This window comes from Oncorhynchus keta, unplaced genomic scaffold (assembly GCF_023373465.1).
Source record: "Oncorhynchus keta strain PuntledgeMale-10-30-2019 unplaced genomic scaffold, Oket_V2 Un_scaffold_1952_pilon_pilon, whole genome shotgun sequence".
NCBI lineage: Eukaryota > Metazoa > Chordata > Actinopteri > Salmoniformes > Salmonidae > Oncorhynchus > Oncorhynchus keta.
The window spans coordinates 450177-474798 of record NW_026290848.1 but is presented as its reverse complement, the minus strand read 5'-3'; the positions used below and the strand labels follow the sequence as shown (position 1 = coordinate 474798).

The 24622-nt window shown below is 43.1% G+C and overlaps 1 protein-coding gene across 6 annotated transcripts; it reads left to right on the top strand.

Annotated features, from left to right (window-relative positions):
* Positions 1–91: 91 nt before the first annotated feature.
* LOC118387797 (RILP-like protein 1) lies at positions 92–22969 on the top strand. 6 transcript variants are annotated; one of them, XM_035776515.2, is made up of 11 exons: positions 92–1364; positions 4179–4326; positions 11182–11300; positions 11738–11836; positions 13558–13701; positions 15315–15482; positions 16393–16443; positions 16528–16682; positions 16854–16961; positions 17232–17319; positions 17899–18031. In XM_035776515.2, exons 1-11 carry the CDS (start codon positions 1077–1079, stop codon positions 17902–17904), a joined length of 1374 nt encoding a protein of 457 aa, XP_035632408.1. In that variant the 5' UTR covers positions 92–1076; the 3' UTR covers positions 17905–18031. The 6 variants fall into 6 exon arrangements, with proteins under 6 accessions (XP_035632408.1, XP_035632407.1, XP_035632410.1 ...); XM_035776514.2 differs by lacking the exon at positions 17232–17319 and having other exon boundaries at positions 17899–22969; XM_035776517.2 differs by lacking the exons at positions 13558–13701; positions 17232–17319 and having other exon boundaries at positions 17899–22969.
* Positions 22970–24622: the final 1653 nt, after the last annotated feature.

The following is a 24622-nucleotide window of genomic DNA, read 5'->3' as shown; positions in this document are numbered from 1 at the left end:
GTATCTGTGAATTAGGCCTTATAGCCTAATTGAATTGTATGTTTACATATAAAACTAATGTATGGATTTGATTGACTATTACAGATGTAGGATCTTAATTTGATCCAGTTTGCTACAGCAGAACAATAATGTTGCAGCAACAGGAAATATAAATTGTTATGTGGATTTTAATTAATGGACAATTTTGTAGGGGTTGGTACATTTTTCGTATGGGAAAATCAAGTCGGACATTTTTAAGTGGAAATTACAAACGTCAGAAGCCCTTTTAAACCTCAAATATACTAAATGTTTTACATGTCGTGTATTGCAGGAAATGTGTCCTGCAACAGGGTGATCAAATTAAAATCCTACATCTGTATGGCTTTGGTTTAAAGATCATGTTTATATTATATTGTGCCTTTTTATTTGACACTATACTGCAGTTCAGTGTGGCTTCACACAGTCAATGTTATCCTTTGTATAATTAACACAATCCAGGCATTACACTGATCTGATTTCTAATATTGTGGTCTTAATTAGGATGCCTATGTGATGTCTAGTCCTTTTCCCCTCATTACTTCGGATCATAGACTGTTTAACTGTAGGCTCTTCAATTACCATAGACGTGCACTAAATCTGTCAGAACAACTATCACAACTGAATATCTTCTTCTCACACCACTGAGACTGAGATGTCATGTTTTTATTTATTTTTCAAATTCACCCTAGCGGCGACCTCAACCGATTGATATTCCTGACATGCGCATTACAAACTGCAATCTGACCACATAATCGGGAGAGAACGACAGCGCAGCAGAACCGCAATGGGAAGGCGGGTGATTTTATCAAATTGATCATAAATCGCTGACAAGATGTCCGACGCGAGTAGAAAACCCCAATCGATACGCATCTGTACTTATTGACGTGGACACGATACACACAGAACCTGCAGAACAACCAAAAGTAAATACTTTTCCCAAGGGGACGAAGTTTGTTGTGTCGAAGGAAATATAATAGCCCGGTAAAGCAGGGAGAGACTGCGGAAAACTGCCAGAGCGGGGGGACAGTCAGAATACAAACCCACCCACCCAGTCAGCCATGGAAGAGTTTGGGTCAGCGTTGGAGAAGAATGTGGCCGATTTAACGGTTATGGACGTGTATGACATAGCCGCGGTGGTGGGCCAGGAGTTTGAGCGGATCATTGATCAGTATGGATGCGAGGCTCTGTCCAGGCTCATGCCAAAAGTGGTGCGGGTGCTGGAGATCCTGGAGGTGATGGTCAGTAGGAACAGCATCAGCCCGGAGACAGAGGAGTTGAGGCTGGAACTGGACAAACTACGACTGGACCGGATGGACCGGCTGGAGAAAGAGAAGAAACATAAGAAGGTCATAATTAGTTTATACGTGATAAGATTAATAATATGCCAAGTTGTAACCAAACATAATTGATAACAGTAGGCCAAATAATGTTTGGTGAAGATATGACAATAATGGTAACAAACATAGAAAAGTTTGAGAAGACAACTAATGTGTCATGCCATCATGAAAAGAATGCAATGAGATTATTTTAACAATAACTTTGGAAAGTGTACTAAGCATTTAGAAAATCTAACTGATATGCCCAAATAAAATTGGTCTCTGACGTGAATGACACTTCATTGACTGAGGATATTGTTACAATTAGGCCTACCTCTTTGTATCGCTGCTATGTCGCAGAAAATCACTTAGGATGTTTTGGGGATAGAAATATGCTCTTACAAAATATATAGGGCCACAACACAAGTGTTCACTTGACTAGTGCATTACTGTGCATAGTAGGTCTATAACGCGTTTACACGAAGGCATATCTCTCTACCCTAATCGTGTCCTTCTGCGACAGTCCGAGTAGGTGCACTAAAAATAAAAATGTCGTTGCTGGTCTCATGACAGTGACATGGTGGGAGTTAAACTGGCCTGTCATTGGTTGACTGAGATGTGTCTCCTGACTCAAATAAAGTGTGTCACGACATGAATGTTACTTAGGCAAGAGAGCCATGTTTATTACATCAAATCAAATTGTTTTAGTCACATGCGCACAATGCTTACTTACGAGCCCCTAACCAACAATGCAGTTTACAAAAATACAGATAACAATAAGAAATAAAAGTAACAAATAATTAAAGAGCAGCAGTAAAATAACAATAGCGAGACTATATACAGGGTGGTACCAGTACAGAGTCGATGTGCGGGCGCACAGGTTAGTTGAGGTAACATGTACATGTAGGTAGAGTTATGGCCCCTGGAAATTCTAGGATGATATGTTTAAACTTAAACTTCAAATAAATGCTTTGGAAATGTTCAGTAGAAGGTTAAGTAGGCCAGAAAAAAATGTGGGTTCCTTAAGCGTTCTTTAGGAAGGGTGATAGTTCTATGTGGAACCATACTAACCCAAATAACCTGTTGAGCCCTTCAATGGTTCTTAGCAGTTCAAAAAAAGGGTTATTTCCTCTTTTATTGATAATTAAAATGTAGTGGCTGTGGCTCGTTAGAATATTTTGGTGAGAGTGTCATTCCAGTTGATCTAATCTGTTGTGTTACGCGATTGTAGCGCATGGGGATGTGTGAAACTAACTAAGCGCTTCAGCACTCGGGGGTCCCCGTCTGTGAGCTTGTGTGACCTACGACTTTGCGGCTGAGCCGTTGTTACTCCTAGACGTTTCCACTTCACAATAACATCACTTACAGTTGACCGGGGCAGCTCTAGCAGGGCATACATTTCATGAACTGACTTGTTGGAAAGGTGGCATCCTATGATAGTGCCACATTGAAAGTCACTGAGCTCTTCAGTAAGGCCATTCTACTGCCAATGTTTGTCTATGGAGATTGCACTGCTGTGCGTTCGATTTTATACACCTGTCAGCAACGCGTGTGATTGGAATAGCCAAATCCACTCATTTGAAGGGGTGTCCACATACTGCTGTATATAGGGTGTATATGTGACCATGGCCAGTGACAGTATCTTGTGAAAGACTCACGTATGGCCTTGTGTCAATTAAGAACAATTCACAAATAAGTTAGTAGTTCTCAATTCTTTCCTCGGGGACCCCCAGCCGTTCCACAGCTAGCACACCTGATTCAACTTGTTAATTAACACAATAACAACATCAAAGGTATTTTTACAATTTAACATGGCTATTAACCAAGAATGAAAAACCCTGGATGGTTCTACAAGGATCCTTTGAGATTTAGAAAGATTCTTTATAGAACCATTCTCCATAAAGGTTCTTTAAAGAACCATTTATAAGGGTTCAATATAGCCCCAAAAAGGGTTGTAAGCATAGAGGAACCCTATATTGGTGCTATATAGAGGTTTTTGTAATGGTTATTTATAGGACCTTAGGAAAGGGTTCTTTACAGCACCATACAGATTCCATTTAGAACATTATGAGCATAGTTCTTTATAGAACCTTCAAAGGTTTCCATATAGCAGCAAAAAGGGTTCTGCTATGTTTATAAGCCAAGTAACCCTTATTTGGAACTATATAGAACCATTTGATTTTAGTGTGTAGGCTATGCAAACAACAGTAAAGCTGACAGTAAAGCCAGAGTATAGTCTATGAGACCAACTATCTTTAAACGTCACGAGGATGAAGACATTCATTGACAGACAGGAGAAAGCCACTGTAAAAGTTCAGGTTGACAACAAAACGGATGCCTTTTCTATAGCCTACCAATGCACATGTTGTAGGAAAAAAGGTGCCATCTAGAACCTAAAAGGGTTATTCGGCTGTCCCTATATAGGATAACCCTTTGAAAAACCCTTTTTGGTTCTGTGGAAAGGGTTCTACATGGAACCCAAAGGGTTCTACCTGGAACCAAAAAGGGTTCTCCTATGGGGACAGCCGAAGAACCCTTTTGGAACCCTTTTTTCTGAGTGTGATTACTCAAACAAATTATGGCTCAGTGGTATGTCTGTGGCCACGTCCTAATATTAGCCCAAATGGCTTATTTTCCTTGTGTGCTTTTCAAACCATTGATCAGAGAGGGCTGAATTGGTTAAAGTAATATGGTGGAAACACCACATTTTAAGGATGTGTTTGTGGTGAGGCTGTGAGCAGGCATGAATGGAGAGGAGAGGAGTCTGTGTTTGGAGTGTGTGCGTGCAGACAAGATGTATGGAGTGTGTGTTTGTTAACTCTGTGTGTGTGTGTGTGTGCGTAGGAGCTGGAGCTGGTAGAAGATGTATGGAGAGGGGAGGCCCAGGACCTGTTGTCTCAGATCGCTCAGCTTCAGGAAGAGAACAAAACACTCCTTACGAACATGTCCATCAAAGACCCCATGAGTGAAGAGGACCTGCAGAGGCACGAAGGTACTAAACCCTGAATCCTAAACCCTTTACTCTACACCCTATAGTCTAAACCCATACATGTACACAATGACAATATTACTTAATTGCCTCTTTTAAAGAATGTTGGTTACACATACATATACACTGTATACACACACACACTCTCTCTCTCTCTCTCTCTCTCTCTCCCCCTCTCTCTCTCTCTCTCTCTCTCCCCCTTCTCTCTCCCCCTCTCTCTCTCTCCCCCTCTCTCTCTCTCTCTCTCCCCCCTCTCTCTCTCTCTCTCTCTCTCTCTCCCCCTCCCCCCCTCTCTCTCTCTCTCTCTCTCTCTCTCTCTCTCCCCCTCTCTCTCTGTTGCTCGCACTCTCTCAACACACACACACACACACACACACGCGCGCGCACACACACACACACACACACACACGCACACACACACACACACACACACACACACACACACACACACACACACACACACACACACACACACACACACAAAGGAGGCCTTCTCTGTGTTTGAGGTTGAGCCAGGCTCATCACTGCATGAGTGGCTCTGTCGTGATGTCACAGAGGGGCTACAGTCCAACTGCACACAGACACACATGAGAATGAGCACAGAGACAGACCACCCTCAGTGTTTCGTACACCTGCTAGACTAGGGATAGACATTTGACATTTTTGACTGTTGAGGACTGTCATGTTTAGAACAAAAGGCCTGCACCAGAAAACAAATATTTGCGCATTTAACTGTATGCCAACAGTGTGAAACAATGTCTCATTTATCATAGCCATTACCGATAACCAATCCTAAATGCTAAATTGCCCCATATACTTACATTGCCTCAGAAAGTATTCACACCCCTTGACATTTTCAACATTTTGTTGTGTAACAGCCTGAATTTAAAATTAATTAAATTGAGATTTTTTTTATGTCACTGGCCTACATACAATACCCCATAATGTCAAAGTGGAATTGTGTTTTTCAAATTTTTTAAACAAATTAATAAAATGTTTATTACAAGTGACAAGCTGAAATGTCTTGAGTCAATAAGTATTCAAACCTTTTGTTATGGCAAGCCTAAATAAATTCAGGAGCAAAAATGTGCCTAACATGTTACGTATTAAGTTGTATGGGCTCACTCTGTGTGCAATAATAGTGTTTAACATGATTTTTGAATAACTACCTCATCTCTGTACCCCACACATAGAATTATATGTAAGGTCCCTCAGTTGAGCAGTGAATATCAAACACAGATTCAACCACAAAGACCAGTGTGGTTTTCCAATGATTCGCAAAGAAGGGCCTATTGGTAGATGGGTCCCCCCAAAAAACAGACATCCCTTTGAGCATGGTATATTAATTACACTTTGGATGGTGTATCAATTAGAGGTCGACCGATTAATCGGAATGGCTGATTAATTACGGCCGATTTCAAGTTTTCATAACAATTGAAATCGGTATTTTTGGACACCGATTTTGCCTTTTTAAAATATTTTTTTTACACCTTTATTTAATCTTTATTTAACTAGGCAAGCCAGTTATTAAGAACATGTTCTTATTTTCAATGACGGCCTAGGAACGGTGGGTTAACTGCCTCGACCAAGGGCAGAACGACAGATTTTCACCTTGTCAGCTCTGGGGATCCAATCTTGCAACCTTACAGTTAACTAGTCCAACGCAATAACAACCTGCCTCTCTCTCGTTGCACTCCAAATGGAGACTGCCTGTTACGCGAATGCAGTAAGCCAAGGTAAATTGCTAGCTAGCATTACATTTATCTTATAAAAAACAATCAATCAATCATAATCACTATTTGGTTGATGATATTACTAGATATTATCTAGCGTGTCATAGGTTGCGTATAATCTGACTGAGCATACAAGTATACAAGTATCTAAGTATCTGACTGAGCGGAGGTCGGCAGAAGCAGGCGCGTAAACATTCATTCAAACAACACTTTCGTGCGTTTTGCCAGCAGCTCTTCATTGTGCATCATGCATTGCGCTGTTTATGACTTCAAGCATATCAACTCCCGAGATGAGGCTGGTGTAATTGAAGTGAAATGTAGTCAAAGGTTCATGGAATACAAATGGTATAGAGAGAAATAGTCCTGTAATTCATATAACTACAACCTGAAACTTCTTACCTGGGAATATTGAAGACTCATGTTAAAAGGAACCACCAGATTTCATATGTTCTCATGTTCTGAGCAAGGAACTTAAACGTTAGCTTTCTTACATGGCACATATTGCACTTTTACTTTCTTCTCCAACACTTTGTTTTTGCATTTTTTAAACCAAATTGAACATGTTTCATTATTTATTTGAGGGTAAATTGATTCTACTTATGTATTATATTAAGTTAAAATAAGTGTTAATTCAGTATTGTTGTAATTGTCATTATTACAAATAACAAATTAAAAAATAGTCAGATTAATAGGTATCAGCTTTTTTGGTCCTCCAATAATCGGTATTGGCGTTGAAAAATCACAATCGGTTGACCTCTAGTATCAATACACTCAGTCACTACAAAGATACAGGCATCCTTCCTAAATCATTTGCCAGAGAGGAAGGAAACCGCTCGGGGATTTCACCATGAGGCCAATGGTGACTTTAAAACAGAGTTTAATGGCTGTGATAGGAGAAAACTGAGGATGGATCAACAACATTGTAGTACTTAGCTAATTGACAGAGTGAACAGAAGGAAGTCTGTACAGAATAAACATATCCCAAAACATGCAGCCTGTTTGCAACAAGGCACTAAAGTAATACTGCAAAAATGTTGCCTTGCATACAACGTGTTATGTTTGGAGCAAACACAACACATTACTGAGTACCACTCTCCATATTTTCAAGCACAGTGGTGGCTGCATCATGTTATGGGTATGCTTGTAATCATTAAGGATTGGGGAGTTTTTCAGGATAAAACAATAAATGGAATGGAGGCAAAAATGCACAGGCAAAATCCTGGAGGAAAACCTGGTTCAGTCTGATTTCCACAAGACACTGGGAGATGTATTCACCTTTCAACAGAACAATAACCTAAAACACAAGGCCAAATCTACACTCAAGTTGCTTACCAAGAAGACAGTGAATGTTCCTGAATGGCCGGATTTCAGTTTTCACTTAAATATACTTGAAAATATCTGGCAAGATCTGAAAATAGATGTCTAGCAATGATCAACAACCAGTTTAACAGAGCTTGAAGACATTTGAGAAGAAGAATAATGGGTAAATGTTACACAATTCAGGTGTGGAAAGCTCTTAGAGACTTACCCAGAAAACCTTACAGCTGTAATTGCTCACAAAGGTGCATCTACAAAGTATTGACTTGGGTGTGAATACTTATGTAAATGAGATATTTGGGTATTTCATTTTTGATAATATTGGCAAAGATTTTCACTTTGTCATTATGGCACATTGCGTGTAGATGTTTGAGAGAAAAAAATACCATTGGAATTGCTGTAACACAACAAAATGTGGAATAAGTCAATGTGTATGAATACTTTCTGAGGGCACTCAGTCAATAAAAAAAGTACCATTTAAGATGAATTTATTGAACCCATAATATCAACTGGTTATATTAGCCTATATTGTGGAACACAGTGGCAGCGTAGCCCAGTGGTGAAAGTGGTGTACTAGTAACCGAAAGGTTACAAGATCGAATCCCTGAGCTGACAAGGTAAAAATATGTCATTCTGAACCTGAACAAGGCATTTAGCCCACTGTTCCTAGGCCGTAATTGAAAATAAGAATTTGGTCTTAACTGACTTGCCTAGTTAAATAAAGGTAAAAAAAAATAATACACAGTCTTTAAAAAAGTAGTTTACTCAGCAGTGGCACTTGCTTGTCGAAGCCGATGACTGTGCAATGGCAAAGCCTTGTTTTGTTAATTTAGCAGACAAGCCACTTATTTCCTAAGCCCTTATCACATTCAAGACACACCTATTTTATAGTATTAAAAAAAACATGATGTAATATAACAGAATTAAATATAACAAAATCTTTTTCCGAATGAAAAAAGTTGCCAGTGCAAAGTGCTGATGATTGTGATGTTTTATTGACACATACACAGGATATGTGCAGTGAAATGTTTTACAAATGTTTTACAGGGTCACCCATAGTGATGCGCATTTCGAGTCTGGAACAGTTATTCTCAAGGAGGGACAATTTGAAAGGGGGCTTAATTTGGCGCGTTTGATAAACATTTTTCAGGGTTACAAAACAAAATTGGTGTTTTTTCTCTCTCGATATAGACGTTAGATTTCGTTTATTCTGCCGGTCCACATTGAACCCTGCATGGTGATGAATTAAAGCCATGACATCTATTTGGTCAGTAGGCCTATAGGCTTAATGATTTTGATAAAAAAAATATGTTATTTTTCTTGATATTTTTTTTCAGCGTGGAACCTGTCTATGTTTAGGGGGGTTATAGCCTAGGGCCTAGGCTAACCAATTCTAAATGGCACTCGCAATTTGCAAAGTAGCCTATGCAGAAAATAGACAGGACGCAATTATTCCAAAACTGCAGCTCGTTGTTGGAACACGTATTTCTCTACTTCAATCAAAAACTCAATTTTGATTTTGTGATAAAACTGTTGTCATTTGGCAAGGAATATAGTTTGTGTATCCCATCAGTTACAGGGCCTTCGGAAAGTGTTCACACCCCTTGGCTTTTTCCAAATTTTGCTGTGTTTACAACTCTGTATTGTCAAAGTGGAAGGAACAATAAATCATGAAAAATAAAACACTAATGTACTGTATCTTGATTAGATAAGTATTCAACCCCCTGAGTAAATGCATGTTAGAATGACCTTTGGCAGCGATTACAGCTGTGAGTCTTTCTGGGTAAGCATCGAAGAGCTTTCCACACCTGGATTGTGCAACATTTACCCTTAATTATTTTCAAAATTCTTCAAGCTCTGTCAAATTGGTTGTTGACCATTGCTAGACAACCATTTTTAGGTCTAGCCACAGATTTTCAAGCAGATTTAAGTCAAGACTGTAACCCGGCCACTTAGGAACATTCACTGTTTTCTTAGTAAGCAACTCCAGTGTAGATTTGGCCTTGTGTTTTAGATTGTTGTCCTGCTGAAAGGTGAATTCATCTCCCGGTGTCTGGTGGAAAGCAGACTGAACCAGGCTTTCCTCTAGGATTTTGCCTGTGCTTAGCTCCATTCCGTTTCTTTTATTATCCTGAAATTATTGGATTTTTTTATTGGATTTGCCCCAGACATTACACTTTCTGTTCAGGACAAAAACTTATTTGCTTTGCTACATTTTCTGCAGTATTATTTTAGTGCCTTGTTGCAAACAGGCAGCATGTTTTTGGAATATTGTATTCTGTACAGGATTCCTTCTTTTCACTCTGTCAATTAGGTTAATATTGTGGAGTAACTACATTGTTGTTGATCCATCCAGTTCTCCTAACACAGCCATTAAAATCTGTAACTGTTTTAAAGTCACCGTTGGCCTCATTGTGAAATCCCTGAGTGGTTTCCTTCCTCTCTGGCAACTGAGTTAGGAAGGACACCTGTATCTTTGTAGTGACTGGGTGTATTGATACACCACCCAAATTGTTACCAATAACTTCACCATGATCAAAGGGTTCCTTTCTTTGCGAGGCATTGGAAAACCTCCCTGGTCTTTGTGGTTAAATATGTGTTTGAAATGCACTGCTCGACTGAGGGACCTTGCAGATAATTGTATGTGTGGGGTACAGAGATGAAGTAGTCATTAAAAAAATTATGTTAAACACTTATATTGCACACAGAGTTAGTCCATGCCACTTATGTGACTTGTTAAGCAAATGTTTACTCCTGAACTTATTTAGGCTTGCCATAACAAAGGGGTTGAATAGTTATTGACTCAAGACATTTCAGCTTCTCATTTGTAATTCATTTTTTATAGAAAAACATAATTCCACTGACATTATTTGGTATTGTGTGTAGGCCAGTGACCAAAAATCTTGATTTCATTCATTTTTAATTGAGGCTGTAACACCACAAAATGTGGAAAAAGTCAAAGAGTGTGAGTACTTTCTGAAGGCCCTGTAGAGTTTTATAGGCAATTAATTGTGTAGGCCTTACGGGATTTTGTGTGCACTCTCAGCACGCGTGTGTAAGAGAGAACAGTTGGACACAATTGAGTGAATAAGACACGGAGGGGATAGGGAATTTAGGGAGAAGAACTGTGGGATGCTTGGCTTGGTTTCTTTTTCGTTGTACCCCGACAAATGCACTAGTACAAATGGAACACTAGAGTCAAAGCAAATTTAACGTTGTCTTCAAGACAACATTTTTGGGAGGATACATTTCACTTGCCCATTCGGGCAGCCACAAAGCACATTCCACCAAATACCTTTGGTTAAAGATCGAGTTTTGACGTTCGTTTGAGTACTTGAGTCGATTACTCATGCCCATCCCTATGCTAGACACACACACAGACACACACTACATAATCACACATCACACACACATACGTCCCCACTAAGTCCCCTCTCCACCAGCTCAGTCCTGACTGAGGTTTTAAAGTCTGGCTTCCTCCATTGCTGATATTCAGGGCTGTGCGTCAGCCATGGGTACGTCGTTTCTGTGTCAGAGATATCAAGTACGTATGTGTGCCTGTTTGCTATTTTAAACCTCGCTAGTCGGGCTTACAGACAGGAACTTGGTTGCTGTGCTCATAATCACTTGATTTATTCTCTAGTGCAGTACAAAAGGTGTACAAATAATACACATACTCACACAGAGTATTCATGTTGTTCTAAGCTGGATCCTTTCTCCTGTGTCTTGGCTGCCTAGTATTTATGTTGTTCATCCATACTGAGTTAACCCTCTCTGCTCTGCTATGTTTTCTCTGCTGCGTTGCCAGGTATGTCGGAGCGGGAGCGCCAGGTGATGAAGAAGCTGAAGGAGGTGGTGGACAAGCAGAGAGACGAGATCCGAGCCAAAGACCGCGAGCTCACGCTCAAGAACGAGGACGTTGAGGCAGTAAGGGCAGCAGGATGGGTGCTTGCTTGGGGTAGAACATGTCCCTTTGCACAGACCTAAGATCAGCTGACCCTTCCCCAATCCCAACCTTAACCATTAGGAGGTAGAACACAAAACTGACCTTAGATCAGTGTCAAGGGGAGACTGGGTTAGGGGTCAGGGACTGCTTGTAGACTATGGGGGGATTTGTTTATTTATTAAAGTGTATTGATTTGATGGATCAATGACCTGACCCTCTGTTTCCCTCTGTCACATCCCCCTGTACTTCTTCCCTCTCTGGGCCCCACGTTCCTCTCTATTCCGCCTGTCCCCTAACTCTCTCTCCGACTCACTCTACCACCATCTCTTCTTGTTTCTACCCCCCTCTTTACTTCCACCCCCATCCGTCCATCTCCCTCCCCGCACCTCCCTTCCCCTCCATCCCTCAATATCTCTAGCTCCAGCAGCAGCAGTCTCGTCTGATGAAGATCAACCATGACCTGCGCCACAAGATCTCTGTGGTGGAAGCTCAGGGGAAAGCCCTCATCGAGCAGAAGGTTCGGCGCCTTAGGATGTGTAATACATATTTTATTACCCACAGTATTTGAAAAACAAAATAGTTCAGAAGTACTTCAAGAATGTATACTGAACAAGAATATAAGTTCAACAATTTCAACAAGTTCATATAAGGAAATCAGTCAACTGAAATAACGTGCTCGCCCGCGTCAATGAGCGTCTGCGTAGCCAGGCGCTAAAATAGAACTTGGTTATATTTTTGACGCTTGACGAGCTGCAAGTCCCTCCTCTCCCATTTCCTCATTAGTTTTTAGGAGCATATACCCACGTGGGTGATTGAAAGATGAACTGAGGTGCACACTCCAGTCCAGTTGGTGGTGGTAATGCACCTTAAAGTTGGTTGCCAACCGCCATATAAAGTCCGAAGAAGAAGACTGAAGGTGGACAGATTACTAGAAACTAACTTTTACTCTTTTATCTGTGGATTAATTGTCGGAGTAGAGGACCTTGTGCAATTCAGGTAAAATAACAACCCAATGTCTATATCCTAGGACAAATAACCTAGCAACAGCAAGCTATCTAGCTAAATTGCCTTGAATGTTTCATGTGCTTCGACCTTTCCCCAAATTTATATAGTTGGTTCAGAGTTTGTTTTGATATTTCAATCTTTGTGTCCACATGTGAGTGATGGCACACGCGGACGCGCGCGCTTGTCCGGTCTAGTCAGCAAGTTAGGCCCTAATCTATGGATTTCACATAACTGGGAAGGGGCGCAGCCATGGGTGGGCCTGGGAGAGCATAGGTGTAACGGCCGTTGGTGGAAGAAGGTGAGGGCCAAGGTGCAGCGTGGTACGTGTTCGGCATTTTATAAATATAACTGAACACTAAATAACAAAGTAACAAAAGGCACAACCAAAACTGCTCCGTCAGGTGCAACACACGCTAAACAGAAAATAACTACCCACAAAACCCATGTGGGCAAGAGCTACCTAAGTATGGTTCTCAATCAGAGACAACGACAGACAGCATACCCGGCCAAAAACAAAGAAATACAAAAACATAGTAAAAAGAACATAGAACGCCCACCCTAGTCACAACCTGGCCTAACCAAAATAGAGAATAAAAAGCCTCTCTATGGCCAGGGCGTGACAATAGGAGCCATCCCCAACCACTGGGGAGCCAGGCCCAGCCAATCAGAATGATTGTTTTCACACCAAAAGGCTTTATTACAGACAGAAATACTCCTCAGTTTCATCAGCTGTCCAGGTGGCTGTTCTCAGACGATCTCACAGGTGAAGAAGGCGGAAGTGGAGGGCTGGCGTGGTTACACATGGTCTGCGGTTGTGAGACCGGTTGGACATACTGCCAAATTCTCTAAAATGACGTTGGAGGCGGCTTATGGTCAAGAAATGAACAATCAGTTCTCATGCAACAGCTCTGGTGGACATTCCTGCAGTCAGCATGCCAATTGCACGATCTGTGCATTTTAGAGAAGCCTTTTATTGTCCCCATTACAATATGCACCTGTGTAATCAGCTTCTTGATATGTCACACCAGTCAGGTGGATGGATTATCTTGGCAAAGGAGAAAGGCTCACTAACAGGGATGTAAACATATTTGTGCACAAAATTTGAGAGAAATAAGCTTTTTGTGCGTCTGGAAAATTTCTGGTATCTTTTATTTCAGCTCATTTAACATGGAACCAACACTTTACATGGCCTTTATATTTTTGTTCAGTATATTATTATATTTGTATCTTAAGGTGGAACTGGAGGCGGGAGCTCAGGCACGGGTACAGGAAATGGGAGCACTTCGGCAGGAAGTAACACGTTTAAGGGAGCGCCTGCAAGGAGACACGCCTCAGGGTTTAGAGGAGCCTCCTCCCCAGCCCCCCTCCCCCGCACAGGTAATAACAATCTCCCCAGTCCCCCTCCGCCACACAGGTAATAACAACACCTCCCCAGCCCCCTCCCCGCACAGGTAATAACAATCTCTCCAGTACCCCTCCGCCACACAGGTAATAACAACACCTCCCCAGCCCCCCTCCCCCGCACAGGTAATAACAATCTCCCCAGTCCCCCTCCGCCACACAGGTAATATCAACACCTCCCCAGCCCCCTCCCCCGCACAGGTAATAACAATCTCCCCAGTCCCCTCCGCCACACAGGTAATAACAACACCTCCCCAGCCCCCCTCCCCCGCACAGGTAATAACAACACCTCCCCAGCCCCCCTCCCCCGCACAGGTAATAACAATCTCCCCAGTCCCTCTCCGCCACACAGGTAATAACAACACCTCCCCAGCCCCCCTCCCCCGCACAGGTAATAACAATCTCCCCAGTCCCCTCCGCCACACAGGTAATAACAACACCTCCCCAGCCCCCTCCCCCACACAGGTAATAACAACACCTCCCCAGCCCCCTCCCCTTCCTCCCCGCCCCCTCCGCCACACAGGTAATAACAACACCAACCCAGCCCCTCCCCAGCCCCCCCGCCCTCCGCCACACAGGTAATAACAACACCTCCCCAGCCCCCTCCCCTGCACAGCCCCCCCAGCCCCCCCCCGCACAGGTAATAACAATCCGCCGCACAGGTCCACCCCCCAGCCCCCTCCCTGCCAGGTAATAACCACCAACCCAGCCCCCTCCCCCGCACAGGTAATAACAACACCTCCCCAGCCCCCTTCCCCGCACAGGTAATAACAACACCTCCCCAGACCCCCTTCCCCGCACAGGTAATAACAACACCTCCCCAGCCCCCTCCCCCGCACAGGTAATAACAACACCTCCCCAGCCCCCTTCCCCGCACAGGTAATAACAACACCTCCCCAGCCCCCCTTCCCCACACAGGTAATAACAACACCTGCTCAGGTTGGTAGAACCAGCCAGGCACACTGGCAGCTACACAGTTAAGGCTCACCTGCACAGGTAACTAACTACACAGTTATTACAGGGAGACTTGCCCCCAGCAGCCCTATGTGCTTCATTATAACCCTGGCGGCCGCTGGCAGAGTATTATCTTTTCTTTTCACATCTATGAGAAAAAATTTTGCAGCCTGAAAAAACTTTGCAGCCTGAGTCAGTTTATAGCAGTCTGACTGACAGCCTGTAGAGCCGGAGTCTCTGCCTCCTTGGAAAACATGACCTGGCTATCATATGAGGGGTGGGAGGTGGAGGTGGAGGGAAGGGGGGCAGGACAGAAATAGCCCCCCTCTCTACCCCTCCACAGCCAGCTAGCCAGCCAACCAGCATGCAAGCCAGAGACATGTAGACAGAGACAGAAAGGCAGCCAGACAATTCAGGACAGCTAAAAGTGACCTGGCAATGACCTTTGTAGTCACATGCACACCAAACTGGTTTACTGGTAGCCGAATGAAAAACAGATTTTTCACAGACTTCATACAGAAAGTGGAACACATATCACCCACAGTACTCTGCAGTACCATTTATGTTGTCACTTTTCTTTTACAATGACTAACCCTCGATAAAGGTACAATACAAAAAATATCTCCCCCTCACAGCCTGGTAGCCCCTGCTCCTCAGAGGTGGGGGCTCAGGGTGTGGGCTGGCCAGAACCAGACAGACACTACCACCCTGAGCTGATGCTGGGGGGGTACGATCCGGCCCCGCGCCTCCCGTCCCTGGATGACGATGATGAGGATGTAGAGGAAGAGGCAGTGTTGCTATGGGTAACACAGTTGTGCTAGCTAGCTAGCCGCCCCCAGAATGGTGTGTTTGCCGTGACCTCTAACCTTTGCACCACACACTGTCCCCTTAAACAGTGTCCTATTGACGCTGCTATCGCTAGAGCACAGAGTTGAGATGCTGCCTCATTCACCTGTACGCGTGTGGGATTGTGAAGTTTGATTGCATTTCAAGGGCTGTTTTTGATTCAGCCAACCTTGAGTCAGTGATCCCTTTTCCCTAACTTTACCACATGGGTGTGTGTTTGAGAGGAAGAGGAAGAGTGAGGTTTTGTGTACGCATACGGTATGTGTTGGAGTATGCGCACAGTCGGCGTGTGTGTCGGAGTGTGTTATAAACGTGCACAGTGTGTATGTGGGAGTGTGTGTGTGTGTGTGTGTGCTCCTGCCTGCAGTTCTACTGTGTGTGTGCACCCTAACTGTTGATTTTGACGGCACAAAGCATGTGTGAGTCTTGTATCCCTGTGCCAACTATGTCAGACTGTGTGTGCGTGTGAGAACCCACTGTCCCTACACTCACTGGGGCAGACCGTACCACTGCAGCTGTCACCTCTAAACATAGACTGCTCTGACGCCCCTGTAACAGCACATGGACTAGTCCCTGCAACACACGCAATAGCAGAGTATGTAGTTTGTACCGACGGGACCTCGGAACACAAGCTCAGCTTGTAACGATTATAGCATGACTGTCCTTGGTGCCTCTTTTTTCACACGCCATTTGCTACAGAGTGGCTTAAGACTGTTGGTTGCATGCAGTGAGTTAGTCTGAAGTATCTCAACCTGAGGTGCACTTCTGGCTGTAGGGAATGAAGGAAGGGAGGAGAAAAGGGTGCATTTCTTAAGTATTGGAACAGGGCCCAGTGTCTGACCTACAGTTCTCTTCCTGTGCCACTAGGAGGCGATGTGTGATGAGGACACACCTGCTCTGTTCCAACACTTTACCAAGGTATCCCTCCTTCCTGCCTGTCCTTTATTCCTTCCTTTCCTGTCTTCCTTCGTCCCATGGTGTAATGTGGCTGTACCTCACTAGGAGGCGCTATGTGATGAGGAGGGGGGAGGCCTGGACCAGAAGGATCCCAACAGGCCCCGGTTCACACTGCAGGAGCTGAGAGACGTTCTGCACGAGAGAAACGAGCTCAAGGCCAAAGTGTTCATGCTGCAGGAGGAGATCGCCTACTACAAAAGGCAGCCCTATTTATTTTCACCATACAAACAGAACATGTTTTTTAAAAATCAGATGAGATTAACACAAGTTGTCAGGTTAAACTTAAGAAGTTAAAAGTTAACCGTATTGGAGTCAACAATATTGACAATGATGATGGTGGAGTGATGACTGTTCTTCCTCTCTCTCTCCAGTGAAGAGGCGGAGGACGAGACCGGCCCCCCTACTCCTTCCCCTTCTCCCGAACAACTGAGGGCGCGGCCCCGACCCAACGCACAGCCCGAGTCAGGAATCAAACGCCTGTACGTACCACAAACCCGCAGATACGCTGGATTCTGATCTACACCAAACTGGGTGTAGCAACGTATCTCACAGTGGAAGGAAATAAATCAAATGGGCTGGGTTTGATGTGGTCCCTCTCTTCCCTCTCCCTCTATATCTGTGTGTGTGTGTGTGTGTGTGTGTGTGTGTGTGTGTGTGTGTGTGTGTGTGTGTGTGTGTGTGTGTGTGTGTGTGTGTGTGTGTGTGTGTGTGTGTGTGTGTGTGTGTGTGTGTGTACCTCTGTGTGACAGGATCTTCACAGCCATAATGCCGATGGTGGCAGCTGGGTTGATTTCAGATGACCCCACTTTACAGCCAATCAGACATCTCATATCCCTTGTACGACTCCCCGTTATTGGTTGGCCTCTGTGTCACTCACTGTCTTAGCTAACACCTTCTTCCCCTGTATGTCGTATTGGTGGGGCCAGGAGTTATTCCTGACTTTGTGATCTGACCAGTAAAAACTCTGGGCCCTGGTTATCGCACCTGCATGGACCCTCTCATCCGTTGTAGATGTTTATATTCTGATTGGCTGACTGTGGGGCTATCTAAATCACTGTCCAGTGGAAAGATGATTTGAATGATCAAATCAGCCAGTCAGAATAGGGTGTGTATTCACTTCCTGTCCCATTAACAGATGTTTTTACAACTATTGCTTTTCCTCTGCTTCCGTTGCTTTGTGCATATAACTCTAACCATGATGCACTTTGTCTCATCTCAGAACTCACTGTGTAGAAATGCAATCTCAGTATTTTAACAGTTATAACCGCAGAACTCTAAAGTCATGAGAGACTAAAGAATATGTCTGGAGGACATACGGCAACAATGACGCTGGGTAGTGAAGTCCACTTTTTTTGTCTCTTTTTTTGTCTCTCTTTTCTCTGTACTTTTCCATCCTCGCTTCCTATTCTCTCTCAGGTTTAGCTTCTTCTCTCGCGACAAGAGGCGGAACTCCCAGCGGAATGCACAGTTTGAAGACAGCTTCAGCTCGTGGGCGGGAAAGGATGAGGTGTACACCGAACAGGCCCAGGAGGCTTTGCAGCACATATAGGGCACGTTCCTCTGACCGGGCATTGTTGACGCCTGCCAGATCTTACAACGCATGGATAGGTATTTTAAGTATCAGCGAACCACATCACATGTTATAGCAATCTGTCAGGCGATGAAATAGTCAATGACGTGGCACGCAACCATTGGTTGATGCGTGCAACGTCTTACCAGGAGAACGTGACGTCGTAATTGGACAGCACTTTATGATGAGGTCACTCAGAACCATCTCACTGTAATGCCCCGCCCATGCCCACCATGTGAGCTGCAGCAGCACTTAAGGGACAGTTCGAAATGTACTGGGGTGGGGAGTTGGTCCAAAATAGGGGAGGGTTGTCAAACATATTTTTTTGCTTTGGGGAGGGTTGTGTGATTTTTTTCTATTGGGCACAGGGGAGGGTGGTGTATTTTTTTCCCTGGTTTACATTCCCCATTTAGCAGGTTTTACTATATAATGTCTTCCATATAGTCACATTTCCTCATCTGTTTGCTTGCACCTCCCCTATCAAGGTGTTTTGGTACTTCCCTTATGCATTACACTTTTCTGCATGATTACTATACAGTCGACTCTATCCTGCCCTCTATACATAGTGACAATAGTGGATCTGCAATAAGTTAACTGGCAATCATACCACATAATATCATTCAAATCTGCACCGATTTTCAATATAAATCCACAAGAACAAAAACGAATAGCTGATAGGCAGTAGAGACGCCAGGGTCATCATTGGGCAGGAAAGAACAGTCAAGACATGATATATGCAGCTCAAAAAGCTCTCCTATTCATCTAGTTTAGGCCAAACACATTTGATCTACTATATAACTGATTCCCCTCTTCACAGTTCTAAAAATAGTCAAACGTTTAATAAAATAGTGATGAATTTAATTCAAATGAATCGATTCTTTTAAATGATTATTTTTTTTACTAACTTACTAGATGTGCTTCGCCAGGTCGCAGTTGTAAATGAGAACTTGTTCTCAACTGGCCTACCTGGTTAAATAAAGGTTAAATAAAAAATTGTACAGTAGTAGCTGGGGTTAATTAAATTGTGGTGAATCGAATCATGGGAATCAAAATAATAATTTGAGAATCGCAAATAGTAAAAGGAAACAATTTAGCTGTAGCCTTCCTTTCGAATTGTGTCGATGCAAAACTCTTTGTTGATACTTTAAGTTGATTTGGACATTCAATTTATGGGACGTTGCAACTCAATAGAAGCTAGTAGTCAGCCTGAATTACACACTTCTAATGGGAAGACTAGAAAATCCGCGGTGCATGCTGAAACAGTCATTTACAATGCTGAAACAGTCATTTACAACGTTTCCCCCGCAAACCTTCCAATGAAATGTTGACTGCAAAAGTAGGCCTGGGCAGAATGATATCATGAAGATTGGTATCAATCGGGTGCACATTTGTTTTGCATACTCTGCCATCACATGTGCCGTACAGAAACCTGACAGGAACCCTTCTAGCCTAACACAAATGGACTGTGAGTGAAATTTAGCGGGGACATGACTGGTACCCTGACTGGGACTCAAACCCTGGTTCCTGTGACTGTCATTCCAAACCCATTATACTGTCACAATCCTCGCTGTATGAACCATGATACAATTAATACCAAGTGAGTTAACCATATTGGCACGATGAATAGGGTGTTTGCCTTTGACGCCAGTGACCGGGTTTCACTTCCTTGTCCTGTTTGCTACATTCGTGTCAAAATTGTGAATACAAAGAGGCTAACATCTCTTGGTGAGGCCGCTAGGTCTTGTACAAAGTTTTTTTGTATTAATCAATACAACATTATTTTTATTATGAATATATTTTTATTCGCTGTCTCGCATCAAATTAATCCATTATTCAGTTAATTACATGTGTATGGCCTTGGGGACAATACATGATCCTACCAAGACACCACAATGCAATGATTTTAAGGTCTACAAAGGCACAGTACAAGGACAGTCTGGCGGTGTTTTTACTTCTGATACTGATGCGCTCGCTGTCTGTTGCCGTATCATTTTCCCCAGCAGGCCCACTTATTCGGGAAAGCTTAAAGCGCGTTCTGCCTCCTTTCCGATCTGATCGGCTATTCCTCGAACCTAACGCTTCATTATAGGCTAAATATTTGTCATTTCAACTTTTAAAACGTATTACATTTTATATGTGGCATAACCACAACCAGTCAACAATGTTTTAATCTGATTAGTTTACTTCAAAAGTCTCCTGTAGGCTACCTGCGCATGTTCATCCACTCCGCTCTAATATAATTCCAGCATCCAAACTGCAAGGGACATTCAATCTGTTACAAAACCATAAAAAGTTTCATGACATTCGGAGATTGTCAAGCCAAGCGATCGACACTGAGTAGGAAGGGGTGTATTTTCAGTTTGTCAAGATTTACATACTCTATTTGATTTTGGTGTTGAAAACGCAATCCATGAGAAAACGCTCAAAGTCGGCAATCGGTATGCAGTTATTTGTTGCTTATTGGTTGTGTGTGGTACATTGGCAAAGAAACGTGTTAGTCTAACATTTGTTGCATATATTTGATATCATTAGAAATATAGCATCAAAATGTTGAAAATCGGATTTCCCCATAGCTGATCATTGTCTGCAGCCGGCCTCTGATCGTAGTGTAATGAGTCAGGCAGGGAGAAGAGTGAGCTTGTGAACCCTCAACCTTCTGGCCATAGTCCTGCGTGGCATCGACTGTGCCACAAAACATGCTGAATTGGTCAAGTCGATATCCATGTTTATAAACACAGGGTTGCTATGGTGGTAATCATTTTTGAGTACATTTTCTGTGGGGGGGTGCAAATACATTTTGAACTGTCCCTAAAAGCATCGTAATGATCAGCTTACTTCACAGTACAGCTGAGTACAGCACATCAGCTTCAAGTGATAGAGTAATTCAGTGGTTAGTGTGCAGTAGCGCTGCATGGGTAAAATCACTGCAGAAGCCAAGACTGATTTTTTCCCCCCATACTACAATCTATGCATTGTGATAAATGCGTTGTTTGCTATACCCTTTTTTCATGTGCCTTGCGACCGTGATATATAGGCCTAAAGGCCGAGACAATAAGAAGACACAGTGGCAGAATAAATTCAACCACACCTTCGTTTCATCACAAAACCGGAGAGCAACCTCTGTCCAGTGAAGTCCACAAAGCATATTGCACATAACAAACCGTTATATGACCTATAGCATGGTCAAGCAAGTTAATGTTTTCTGACAGTGTCGGACCACTAAACAACTATTGATTTAGAACCACGGAGAGTTGCCGCAAGTCGCAAAGAAAACAGGAGCTGCCTCCACTATTCCAGCAACATTACTGTGCCTGCTGCAGTATAGTGATTTTATGACATTGCTGCTTCTAGGACAGAGAGAGTTGAAGGTGAAAGGGAACCGATTCCGTTTGACTTCTGGAAGAGAAAAAAACCTCCCTAAAGCCTTTATTTATCCAAAAGTGAAACCCAGGAGAATTGACAGATGCACAGAGCGGTTCCCTTTATGTTAGAACTGACAGAGACAGTAGGTGTAAGAGAGAGACAGAGTCAGGCTTGGTAAGGCTTGTGGAAAGTACATAAAGTATGGTTGAGAGGAGAGCGAGATGGAGATGGAGGAACCACGTGAGAAACAACAGAAAGAGAATCACGAGTCACAGGTTTTAGAGAGGGAGGGGGAGAGTTATGTCCAGTAAAGAAACGGAATACGGACCCAGATGTAGCAGACGCTTATTAATCTTCATACACCCTTGACCTTGAGCTAGACCAGTCATGTCCTCAGAGGCAGCTAGGGGGCGCTGTGGCTAGGCCCCTCTCACCAGCACTGGCTAAAAGGTGTGTGAACATGCAGTATGTGGTGGCGTTTTTATTTAACAGATTGACATTGTACATAAAATAATATGTGTTACTGGGTGTTGAGTTGGAATTTTTGAATTGCACACCTGGAACATCCTGCCTATTCCTTGACTGCATGATCAAACTAGATGGTTGGTAACTCTATTCTCGATACAACTATTTTGCTTCCCCAACAACATGTTCTGCCAAATACTGTTGTTAGAAGTTTGGGCAGCCTTTTTAGAATAAAATGCCCAAGTTAGAGGTTTTATATTTTTCAAATGGTGAATTAAGCACATAAAGTTATAGTTTTACAATGTCTTATGGAAATGGATGTATTGTGGAGTATTTTTGTTTTGAATTAATTTAACCAGATGCTGCTTGCTGCTGCTTTTTTGTTTTTCGGCATTTTATGGTGCCTTCAGGACTAGCCAAGTGGTGTACATATGAAGCAAAAGTAAACTGTGTTTGATATATAACATTTGAATGGGCACCGTGTTGGAACCAAGTGCGACAAGACAAGACGAACAACACTCAAATTTAGATGCAAATTACAATGTTGTCGTGGAATATTGGGTTCAAACAAGGAGAATAGTTTGCCAAACTCTGTGCTATGGCTGTACGATGGTTTGTGAGGATCAAAATGGTCAGTGTGGACGAGGGAGCTTTTGGATCCTGAGGAGTAGTTCTGACCACGTCAATCAGACATGATGCTACAGCCTGACTATGAGAACATTGACACTATTCTTATGACCGAAGAACTGTTAAATAATTTATTTTAGAATGCAAGAGACAAAATGAAGGTGCAAAAATAGAGCAACGATTCTTGTGACAAAAAGGATTAATAGTCCAGAGAAAGTATATATTGTCTGCAGGTGGCAACATCTACAACATAATTTACACAAAGGGAAATAAATAATACAGTATTGTTATCTGAACATGGGCAGATGTGTCATCATATACAAACTTCATGGACCCCCTTCACACCTGGTGGTAGATTTCTATTGGAAGAATTTCAGATATGATGAATGTCTCGTTGTTTTGATACAGCTTGTTGCCTTTTATTCAAATATGCCCTGTCAATAAACATTGTCATCCCCAGAATGTTCCATGTCAACTTTCTTCAGAAACAGAGTCAAAAACACTCTTTCTAAAAAAAATAAGAAATAAACTTTATTCGTTGCATCAATGCTAACCAGTATTTTACAAAATGTACAGTACCAGTCAAAAGTTTGGACACACTCATTCCAGGGGTTTTCTTTATTTTAATATTTACTACATTGTAGAATATTAGTGAAGACATTACAACTATGAAATGACACATATGGAATCATGTAGTAACCAAAAAAGTGTTAAACAAATCTAAATATATTTTACATTTGAGATTCTTAAAAGTAGCCACCCTTTTTAAAAAAACGTTTTTTTACCCCCTTTTCTTCCCAATTTCATGGTATCCAATTGTTAGTAGTTACTATCTTGTCTCATCGCTACAACTCCCGTACGGGCTGAGGAGAGACGAAGGTCGAAAGCCATGCGTCCTCCGAAACACAACCCAACCAAGCCGCACTGCTTATTAACACAGCGTGCATCCAACCCGGAAGCCAGCCGCACCAATGTGTCGGAGGAAACACCGTGCACCTGGCGACCTGGTTAGCGTACACTGCGCCCGGCCCGCCACAGGAGTCGCTACTGCGCGATGAGACGAGGATATCCCTACCGGCCAAACCCTCCCTAACCCGGACGATGCCAATTGTGCATCGCCCCACGGACCTCCAGGTCGCGGCCGGCTGCGACAGAGCCTGGGCGCGAACCCAGAGTCTCTGGTGGCACAGCTATAATGTAGCCACCCTTTGCCTTAATGACAGTTGTGAACACTCTTGGCAATCTCTCAACCAGCTTCATGAGGTAGTCACCTGGAATGCATTTAAATGAACAGGTGTGCCTAGTTAAAAGTTAATTTGTGGAATTTATTTCCTTCTTCATGCGTTTGAGCCAATCAGTTGTGTTGTGAGAAGGTAGGGGTGGTATACAGAAGATAGCCATATTTGATAAAAGACCAAGTCCATATTATGGAAAGAACAGCTCAAATAAGCAAAGAGAAACGACAGTCCATTATTTCTTTAGGACATGAAGGGCAATCAATCCGGAAAATTTCAAGAACTTTGAATGTTTCTTCAAGTGCAGTCGCAAAAATCATCAAGCGCTATGATGGCCATCAGCAAAGTGGAGGTGTTGGTCCTACCTTCACCACCTGGAGGGGACCCGTCAGGAAGTCCAGGACCCAGTTGCACAGGGGGCCCTGGGTCTCAAAATTAATGATGAGCTTGAGGGCACTATGTTGTTGAATGCTGAGCTATAGTCAATGAACAGCATTCTTACATAGATATTCTTCTTGTCCAGATGGGATAGGGCAGTGTGCAGTGTGATGGCGATTGCATCGTCTGTGGATCTATTGGGGCGGTAAGCAAGTTGAAGTGGGTCTATGGTGGCATGTAAGGTAGAGGAGATATGATCCTTGACCAGCCTCTCAAAACACTTCATGATGACAGAAGTGAGTGCTATGGGGCGAACGTCATTTAGTTCAGTTACCTTTGCTTTCTTGGGTACACGAACAATGGTGGAAGCAATTGGGGACAGCAGACTGGGATAGGGAAAGATTTAATATGTCCGTAAACACTCCAGTCAGCTGGTCTGCGCATGCTCTGAGGATGTGGCTAGGGATGCTGTCTGGGCCGGAAGCCTTGCGAAGGTTAACAC

Excerpts from the sequence above, each read along its gene's own strand:
- LOC118387797 (XM_035776514.2), top strand. The coding sequence starts at position 1,077 with ATGGAAGAGTTTGGGTCAGCGTTGGAGAAGAATGTGGCCGATTTAACG. Across the intron at positions 1,365-4,178 it reads AAGAGAAGAAACATAAGAAG|GAGCTGGAGCTGGTAGAAGA; the intron begins GTCATAATTAGT and ends GTGTGTGCGTAG. Across the intron at positions 4,327-11,181 it reads GGACCTGCAGAGGCACGAAG|GTATGTCGGAGCGGGAGCGC; the intron begins GTACTAAACCCT and ends CTGCGTTGCCAG.